The sequence below is a fragment of the Monopterus albus genome, unplaced genomic scaffold (assembly GCF_001952655.1).
Source record: "Monopterus albus unplaced genomic scaffold, M_albus_1.0 scaffold85.1, whole genome shotgun sequence".
NCBI classification, from domain to species: Eukaryota; Metazoa; Chordata; class Actinopteri; order Synbranchiformes; family Synbranchidae; genus Monopterus; species Monopterus albus.
In genome coordinates this window covers 1311805-1322671 of record NW_018127965.1, presented here as the reverse complement: position 1 = coordinate 1322671, position 10867 = coordinate 1311805, and the positions used below count along the sequence as shown (strand labels likewise).

The window sequence follows — 10867 nt, the reverse complement described above, 5'->3', positions numbered from 1 at the left end:
TTACACATATCATCGATTTTGCTAGATCAACTCGGCCATGGTCATCGCCTTATATGTGTTTACAGCTGGTCATTATTTAACGTGCTCAGCTGAACAAAGCATAAGGTCTGCGCTTCAGGGGTTTCATTTCGGGAATAGGAACAGCAGGTGCAGCGAAAGCAAGGGAGCCCATTTTTTTTTTTGATAAATACTGTATTTGTCATGGCTCAGTCACAGTTTATTAATTCATGTCTTTATTTCTAGGTTATAGCCCATGCGCCTATAGGCGTATTGTCTTTCTGTCAAGGCTCCTAGTTTCCTCAGCAACAGGCATTAAAACTCTATAAATATCTCCCAAAGTTTTAATTGTTTTTCAGTGCAGCTAGCAATCTGCAGCTCATATTGATTATACCTGAACCGAATGTTTTCAGGTTTTAAATCATTTTGATCACTTTCATGTGAAACCCTCAAAGTTATAGTACGTCTGACTCAGTACTGACCAGGCTGTCAGGCGCCACTGATGTGTATAAAGCACTAAGTGGGTTTTACAAGAGGACACTTTAAAATATCCACGTCTATGGATCATTTAGCTTCATTCCTTCTTGAAAACGAATTATCTTGAATAAAGTGACTAAGAGGAAGTACCATTTATTTGAAATAGCTACATTAACCTGTTGAGCAATTTCAGGAAACATATTGCTTCTTGAAAAGGGACTTTTGTGAGAGCAAAATGTGCATCTGTCGATGTCGTAGGATCCAGGAGCAGTAAATCACAGGAAAATAATGAGCAGATTAAATGCCAGATCAGGACCTCAAATGAAGACTTTTCTCTTTTTGCACGTCGAAGGAGCAAGCGCATCATATGAGCCCACTCCCCCGGTGAGGAGTGGCGGTGTGGTCCGCGGGGAACTCATCAACACTTTAAAAAGCACCAGAGACTTGGCACAAAAGAAGCGCTCGCAGGCGAGCACGGAGACTGTCTCTTATTACACCAGAGGGATACACGCGCTGTGCAAGAAGACTGCTAAAAGTGTGTGAGGGGGAGTGTTCTTTGAGATGAATAAACTTACTTTTTGGTGCACCTGATGCGACCTACTTGGACTGCAGTAAACTGTCCTGTGAAGGGAATGTGGTCATTACGCACCGGGCCTGTTGAAAACACGAGGTTTGCCCCGACATTTGGACTTTGAAAGCCTGTTCTTCTTTTTGCTTCTACTATTTTTGTCTGAACATTCACATGACGCAAAGTTTTGCTCGGAGTCCGGGTTTTATGGTAAGACTTTGTATCTGCCAATTGGAGTCGCATGTCTATTTGCTGATAAGCTGCGAGGAAACATGAACGACTCCTTCTTCAACATGACTCAGGGCGCTCTGTTTAACGGGAGCCTTGCCGAGACTCTGGCAACATATTCCGGCAATGGTACCGACGATGTGGTGACCGGTGACGGTGGAGGGTCCCTGGTGCTGCTGCAGGAGGAGCGCAAACTCTTCGTCATGCGCGTGGTGCAAATCGCGGTGCTGTGCGTATTGTCACTCACCGTAGTGTTTGGCGTGTTTTTTCTGGGGTGCAACTTGATGATCAAATCGGAGAGCATGATTAACTTCCTCGTGAAGGACCGGAGACCCTCCAAAGACGTGGAGACTATCATGATCGGACTCAGCTAGAGCATGAAGAGCAGGAACTGTGGAGAACCGGAGAGGAGGCTCCGGTGCGCGTATCCAACCGCAGGTCCAAATCTGCAGTTGCTTGGACTTACCAGTGACGCTTTATCAGTGTTCTGGTGAGGAAAGATATGCAAGAACTTCACATTTCCTTCCGAAGAACGACCGCGGGAACATAATCTAGTGAATGTTTGCTTCCAAAGCTTTGCGTGAAATATTGGCAATTGTTTACATGTGGGCCGATCTGTTGAATCTTTTGAGTCAATTTAATATTGCCAACTGGAACAAAGTGACGAAAATGTTTACAAGGTGTTACCTCATTTTTGTTTTAGCTTTTGTAAATTTGAAATGGCTGTTAATGAATGTCTTTAAAAGTTAAAAGCATGACTATAAATTCTGACAGCTCCACGTCTGTCAGTATGACGTGATGGACGACGTGATGATATGTGGTTATTCTCTATACAAAGTATTTTTCTTGGTCTCTCGGTAAATAGACTCTAAAAACTAAGATCTTGCACGTTTTTCAACAAACTCCGTCAAAGCTTTATGGGGTGAATCTGGTCCTGTTTGGCATGCTCGCTGGTTGATCTGTAAAGTGATTTTTGGACCCGTTTTGCACTTTTAAACTCTGATGCTGCATGAATTATTTTGTACCAAAAACTTGAAAATGCAGCATGCAATTAAAACAATGACATGAGCATATTAACCTTTGTCATCCGTTTATTAACATGATACATATTATTTTAACATGACTATGGATTTATATCTTTGGCAGATTAGGGTTCAGTCGTGCTTGCAAATATACTTTTCGTCCAACATTGCAATTAAGTCTTTTAAATTAGACCTCAGTGATCATATATTGAACATTATACCTTTTTTTTTTGCTTTTTCATTTTGAACTGAAATCAAATCATACTTAAAACGTTCTCTGATCCATCTCTCTCTTCATATTTAATCAAATCATGAAAGAAATTTTTCAGTTAAGCTTTAGGTTGCACTCACTTAAAATGAGACAAATCAGAAACCATATATGACACAGTCACACTTAATAGATAAAGAAGCTCCTCAGTGAGAGCAACCTGACATATAGTGCAGCTTCATGTAGGGAGGCAGTGAGAGGCCAGGCTGACTTATCCATCTTGAGGACACAGAAGCTTAAAGACACTCAGGCTGACCTCATATTGGCTTCACAGCATTTAATCTGATCTCTCTCAAGAGTGAACAGCTGCAATCAGGAAACATTCAGGCTCTCTCCAACCACTTCCCCTCCCAGCAGCCCCCTGCTGCACCTCTGGGATCTAGAGACATTCATGCTCTTCTTCATTTCAGAACATTTTTTTAAAAGACGATATAAATGTGAATATGCCAGCATTTCAGTGAACCTACTTATGTAATTACTCTTCTTTTTCCTTAGTGTCTGCAGATTAAACACTTTCCTTTCTCAAGAGATAAAAAAAACTTTTATAGCCATTTCTATTTCAGACAGAGAAAGTCCACAGAAATGGTCATTGTAGGTGTCAGGTATTAGATTACCACTGTTTTCAGCTCAGCATTTTGGTTCAATTTCTCTTCTGTTTCTTCACTATTTCTATATGTGCCCCCTTTTCCTTCTCTCCCTTGTGCCCCACTCAGAAACAACCAATCTTCTCATCATTATTATTTCAGTACTTGTTAGGAGAGCTGGGGTAGATGAATCCTTACAAACACACCCATGCATTCACATGTGAGCCCATTCACCGTGCACACATTATGTGCAACAGACCAGAAAATTCTGACACCAACCACAAGTAACTCAGAAAAACAACATGAATAATAAATAAAATTCATGCTTCTCGTACACATACTGTGTATCAGTGTTCATGTGGTAACATTAACATATACGTAAAGCATCATTTTTAACAATTATTAATTAACAATTTAAGCGCAAATGATTAATCATCCTTACATAGATCAATATTTAAAAGAGTGTCATAGTTTCTTTATAATTATGTAGTAAAGCATTTCTAAAAACACTAGGCCAAATATAAACATGGCAGCATCTTGGAGCAGTGGTTAGCGCTGTTGCATCACAGCAAGAAGGTTCCAGGTTCAAGCCCCAGCTGACCTGGGGCCTTTCTGTGCAGAGTTTACCTGTTCTGCCTGTGTGGGTTTGCTCTGGGTACTCCAGCCTCCTCCCACAGTCCAAAGACCTGATGCTTAGGCTGGCCTGTTATTCTTTATTGCCTGTAGGAGTGTGTGTAGTTGTTTGTTTATAAGTCAGCCCTGTGATAGGCTGGCGTCCAGGGTGCTGAATGATTTGAAGCGTTCGCTAACAAAGGCCCTGGAAAGGAAGTCAGCATGGGTCCAGACATCTGAGCTATAGATACACAGCATCTAGCATCCACTGTAGCAAAACAATGACTACATCAGTGTAAACACATCTGGTAAGACTAATATAAGCACTCAAACATTCTCTGGAGCTCCTTACACTAAAACTACAGAGTCTCTCTAAAGTCAGTGTTTGTCAAGTACTGGTAAACGTCACATCTTAATGTTAGACTGGTTATATGTGACACATCCACATACTAATATGTCACATACAGTATATAACCAGAAGATGCCATTACATTACAACCATAGCAGTGGCACTGAATACTGAACATTCATTGCTAATGAGGAAACACAACATACAAACGTGTTCAGGAGTCATGACTTGGCTGTGTGTCCATTAAAATTACTCACCATCTTGCCAAAGATTTGCTGAAAGTTCTAACTTTCTTACTTCAGAGGCACTACAAGTCGCCCACTGCCACTGAACATATGCTAAAAAGTTAGCATGGGGCACCATCCATGTGTACACAATCTGTTGAGGATACATGCGCTGTTATGGTGCTTTTCATCAATAATATATTATTTGTTGTATAAGGAAGACGTGCAGTTATGGATCTACTGTATAATTTGGACTGCTTGACCAGAAACTATAATACTGTAAGTACAGCGCCAGCATAGGCCGAGAAGTAGTTAATTATAGGGAGTGCATGACGTTACAGTACATATTAACCTTAAGTCCCAATCAATATAATGTGCAGTTGTGCAGGTTTGGTGTGTTTCAAGATCTATCTCCATAGAGCTCTTGTACATTTACTTGTCAAGAGGCGTCACCACTGACCTTTTACTGCAGAGACTTCACAGAAAATAATTAACTGCGGACTTATCATGAAATCATGACGACAATAACGGTGATTAAACCTGTAGTGGCATTCAGCACTTAACTGAAATAAAGCTGTCCCACGAAGTTTGGCTGTCAGCAAAAAAAAAATCAAATATATCATTTTGAAGGTCCCTTGTTGTGTGTTATTTTTCAACCAGACATGCTTTGCACAACACAGATTTGTCTACGTAGGTGACGCTGTGCCACAAAAGCATTTTCTAAGTCCCTCAGTGATTTTGATTAGAGGCAAGATACACAAAAGATCTGCTTTTTATACTGGTGCAGGTCCCACAAGGATAAAGTGGCCTTTCTCAGCCCAGTTCAATCTGTTCCTAATGGGATGTGTTGTATTCAGTGAAGGAAGCATTAACAATACATGCAGTGAAGCTGAGGCATGGGAACAGTATCGCATTTCTCACACAGGAGAGCGGATGTAAACACTCTTTTCTCTCATCCTTTGGTATATACACAATAGAAAGTGACATGGCTTGGCAATCATTTCAAAATGGGTCAGATTAGAACATATTTGGCTATCATTCAATCATAAAACAGCCTATTAAAGTTATTTCACTTATGTTGGCACTATTTCATAAATCAACTCTGTTAACTTTTTTTTACTCGTGTCCCCAATGAATTTCTGAAAAAACTAAAGGCCCTGACATGCAGGCAGCCATACACATATACAGACAAACATACATACAGCTTTTCTCCACATCACCCCAGGCAAATTGTGCTGCATCCAGTTCAGCGGGGAACCAATAGCCCATGCATTCTTAGTCATAAAATTTTAAATAAACCTATTATATGCAGGCAAGTGAACAAACAAACAACAAAATTGCCTCATTCTACATATTACCCACAACACTACAAAGCTGAAAAGTGTACACAAATACATACAAATGCACATAGACACACTGTCATGCATAAACACTCAGTTATTATTTCACACTTACAAATGTGTTTCTATGCTGCTCATATTCTTGGCATAAATGTTAATGTGTCTGTTGCTGTTTTCATAAAACTACTGAGCTGTCGTCTAGAAGCCCAAAGTGTTCTTCGGTTTTTGGGGTGATGTGTCAATATCTTTTTTTTCCTTACCTCCTTGGTCCCAAACTTTATCTGTCAGTATGTCAGTGGCTTCTTACTCCAGCACCTCTGTCACTTCCTCTCTTGATGCTGTTTAACTGTCTGCATTCTTTTAAAAAATGTTATTTTTTTAGGTACTATGACCCTGGAGTGACTCTGAATTCATACAAACACACTGTCAAGTTATACTGGATGAAATTTGGAAATAATAAAGAACAGCAAAAAGGTGACAGTGATAATACCCCGATGTTGGGAAATTAAGTGGCAATGTGGCTCTGGGAGATAAAAGGAAAAAAGAATTGGCTAGTGAAAATGGGCGACAACAAAAGCTCTATTGTTAAAAGAAATTAATTATCCCTTTTACACGTTTTTTTTAACAAATCTGGACACTTTGTGTGCTTTTAAACGCACAACATTAATAGCAACCATAATCTCAAGGAAGTCGTGGTTTTACACTTTAAAAGGTGGTCCATTTTGTGTGAGCCATTGCAAACCATATGCAAATTAACACTTAGTAATCACAGGTTTAGCTCTCATGTGTGCTATTTTGTGTAAGGAGCTTAATGGTATTCAGAAGAAACAGATGTTGGCAATAAAAAGAAACAGAGAGAAAGCCAGTGGTCGTGTGATGTTTAGCAGCACAGGTGGGCCCATAATCTGAATATGCATTGGTAGAAGAAGAAACAAAACAGGTGTCAATCAGTGACTCACTGACAATGACATGCTCTTTCCCCTCGTGCCCAGCCTCCCACTGAGGAAATCATAAACTATTTTACGCAGAATAAATGATCTAACAAGCCTCCAACTCAAAGGAAGCCAACACTGCCTGTGCTGGCCTTCGGCAGTAAGGTTCAATCTAATTGTCATGAGTGGTGACGTTGCACAAAATCATCTTTCATCTTTGCTTCTGTATTTAATTGAGGATCACCTCCGGGCCAGTTCTGCATCTGGGTACAGACGCAGATCCAGTCAGAGCACGGATGCAGCTCAGCATTTGGGATGTTAGACCAAACTAGAAGAAAGGAGCTTGGCAAAGGCTTTGTCTGATTAAGTCAGCAGTCAGAGCAGAGCGCTGAAGAGAGAGAGCTGAGACACAATGACACCAGCTTGGCTGCTATAGATGGAGATGATCATCACGGGACTAATCAAGCTCACAATAAACAAAAGCAAGCAGCCAAATGAATGGGAGTTTACTCTTTCTAAGGCGAATGACATTAATATGCTTCTCTCTAATGGTCACGACCATTAATGAAAGGAGGCCGGTGGGTGTCTCATCCCATTGATTTCCACTGAAAATCACTTGTATTCACCAGAGACTGGTGCACTGTTCTACAAACTCATTACAAACTGTTCCCATCGCCTACGACACAACCACTTACATTTAAATGACTGAAAGTAAGATAATTGGTGTCTGTGGCTAACTAGTTTGTTTTGTATTAATAAACTCAGAGCGTGTATAGAGATGTGTTAATTGGCTCGAGTTGGTGGTAGGCACTATACAAAGCGTGCCCACACCCGGGGGAGAAGGTGGTGGTGACGGGGAGTGTGTGTCAGTCAGTCCTGCTCCCTGGGGAGAATAGGAAAAAGAGGCGATTTATTCAAAGGCTTATCTCACATTGCTTCTCTGGCTCCTCTCCTTCTGTCTCATCCCTACATGTCAGACGGCAGACCACCACAGAGAGAATAACAGTCACCCTCCGTGCCCTGTCCTTCACTCTATTTTGGCTTTATCATGTCACTCCTGTGCTCCTGTTGTCTCTAGATAGCATCTCTTCTTTTTTCCTTCACCATTACAGAAGATTGCTAGTGAGAAACCTCCAAACTTCTGCTTCCCTACAGGAGCTGTGGTGACAATGATTTGTCCCTGATGAGAAAGTAAAGAGCCTTTCTGACTATCAATCAACTGCCTCAGGGATCAGTCAGAAGAAATACAGCCAGAAACTTTGCGCAAACCCCCAAACATATACTGGACTGCATGTGAGCACACATTTCCAAAAACCTAAAATATCTATTATTTTTCTTTAAGCTGTTAGTGCGTGTTCATCAGTGACAGCGAGAAGATGAGAACATGAAATCTTAAAAAAAAAAAAAACTGATTATACTCTTCACTGACATTTTCTGAACAAACCTCAGCACACCATGCACACACATAGTGACACATGATTGCAAACACACACACACACACACACACACACTGCTAACACCACATGAGGGCTGCAGGGTGGTGTTGCCATAGAAACGGGGGAAAGGTAGTGACCATGTTCTTGAGCTGAGCGGGGGGGTGAGGGGCAAAAGACTTGTGTCTGTGTGTGTTTGTTGGAGGTGGGGGGGCTGAAAGTGAGTCAGATAGTATGGACTAATGATAAGAGTTTAAACTCAAATCTACCATCTCACTCCCACCATTACAGTCACCAACACCAGCCTACTAATTGGAAACCATTTGAAGAAAGGCAGTAAGTTGTTGGCAGCAGTGTTACCATGCTATTTGCTTTTAATGCCTCCAGCAGAACATCCAGCTAATGTGGTTAATGCTGTTAGCTTTGATGCAGAGAGAACTGCTGGATGTCTTGGTGCATGGGCCTCCCTCACCACCCTGGGGGTTTGAATTAGTGATCCCTAATGCAATGAGCTAACCCTTTAATGTGCAATGATGACCATTTCTCTTTTTCTTTCTCTGAGTGTGTGTGCATTAATTAAATATTAATGAGAATTGCAAATAATTGAAGTATACCTCAGCAGCTTTATCCTAATAGTGTTGCTATTTGTTAGAAAGCTCAAGGATCAGCTTCATGAAATGTTCAAATACTGTGTGGAAGTATCACAACCTCCTGTGACCTCACTGTGCTTCATGATCGTGCTGGGCAATATGGATAAAATCCGTAAGATTATTCAATATTTTTCTTGACATTTAACTTTTCTATTGGGTGATTTTGCACACAATAGATGTGTACAAACGAGCCGTTTCACTGCTAATACTAAACATTTAGAATATTTTCTCTTTTCTCTTCACCATACATAAAAAATACACACTGTTTTTCCAAAGGCGTTGATGTGAGCTGCGTGGGCTGCACTGGAAAACAGGATGAGCAATATCTTTAGACCACCAATTAAAGAGAGTTCATTAGTTTTCTCATCTCTCACAGAGTTGGTCATTACCTGCTGTTGCAGTTGTTCCTATCTACCCCTTCTTCTTTCTCCTCTTCGTCCTCTTTCAATGCTTGATGCTTTCTTTTGTATCACTTTGCCCACACGATGACAGGGTTTTTTTAAAAATAGAGACGATCCACCCAGATTACAGCGTTTTAATTACAGAGCTAGAGATGCTACGGGGGTGTAGAAGCCCCTTCCACTGACAGGGAGGGGAGAGGGTTGAGGAGGGAAGGAGAGTTGGAAGACAGAGTGGTACAGTGAATGTAAACTGTGTGCTAATTAGTGTCGTCTGCCGTAGCGAAGCTCTCTGGCTGTAACCGTCTATTATACATGCAGTATTGGTGGGGTTGCATTCTGAACATTTCATAGATGAACATATTGGGCCATTTCATTTTAAATATGAATCACCTATAGGGAGACTGGGAGCAATTTAAGCAAGGACACTGTATCACTCAGTTCCTACAATCAGGGAAAAACTAGAGTGATGACACATTGTCTGTAAGGCAAAAACCTAATTTAAGGCTACAGTATGTGCACTAGTATGAAATGCCAGATAAAACCACCCTGCTCCGCCCAGCGCTCCCTCTCCCTGCTCCACTATACTCTACTATAATCTGCTATAAGCTCCACCACACTCTGCCCAGCTCTTCAGATATTTGTTGTTATAAAATTACAAGAAATGAGAACAAAACTTACTGATCAAGCAGACATAATTGAACATCTCTGACTGGTTAGAGAGGTCACTCCCACTCAAAACCTGTTACAAGTTAACATCTCTGCACTGCAGTGCTGCTCAATGAGACTGGGTCACGGGAGGCTTTGACAGTACCTCTCCACATTAAGACAAGTTTTGGAGCAGATTTCTACAACAGAAATATTTGAAACTGTTACATAATGTAGCCCAAATCTGCTTGAATCGCTAAGCAAATATAAATGTTGTTGCGCTACCAGCAAGGTACTGCAACATGTAGTAGTTTAATTACATGTAGTAACTCTCCAGCACTGACCACCTGTTGTAATGTTGTAGCCAGTTGGCAGCATATAAATCTTTTATCATGTAACTGAGTCACATGCTAAACAAGACACTGCCTCTGTTTTTAAATAGAAAGGTAGAATAACCTGTTTCTGCTTTCTTTGTTTCTTTGATAGTTTATTCGTGAACATAGCACAGTATATGTACGTCATATATTGGCATCAGTAATTAAACTGAACCATTTAGCCATGTACTGTATGTCCTAGAAAAATGCTTTTTAAAGAAACTGTTCTCCACATGACATTAAGCGTTCTTATTGTGTTAACATCTTATTAGTACAACATTACTTTTAAATTGTGATTGAATAGTTACTGACTCATACATTTAAGTAAATTAAGTTAAGACTATAAATATCTAGAACGCTGAATAAAAAGTTTTTTACTTTGACATTTAAGAGATGTTTATTAGATGACTATTATAATAAGTAATTACATTCCAGGTAACAGTAAATTATATAAACATCTAAAGGGGAAGGATACTTTTAACAAGCACCATGTTAGTTTAATTCTCTGAGCTGCCAGCTGCTCTGCTTTTTGCTTCCAATTACACAAACAGCCTTTACTGTATACTGCAGGTAACTGTAGTGATCATACACTGAAGGAGTGTGTGTGATTTTGTGTGTGTGTGGGTGAGCGTGTGTGCATATGCATGTACAGACTGTTGCTTGTGTTTCGGCACCTTGGCAACCTGCTACCGTGCGCCTCTGCGCTTGAGCAAACAGGTTAAAATGACATACTGAGTATCTTGTAAATAATACCAGCTGAAGC

At 40.6% G+C, this 10867-nt stretch overlaps 1 protein-coding gene across 1 annotated transcript; it reads left to right on the top strand.

Annotated features, from left to right (window-relative positions):
• Positions 1–599: 599 nt before the first annotated feature.
• On the top strand, positions 600–2341 carry rprml (reprimo-like). The gene has a single exon (XM_020607410.1). It carries the CDS (start codon positions 1315–1317, stop codon positions 1642–1644), a length of 330 nt encoding a protein of 109 aa, XP_020463066.1. The 5' UTR covers positions 600–1314; the 3' UTR covers positions 1645–2341.
• Positions 2342–10867: the final 8526 nt, after the last annotated feature.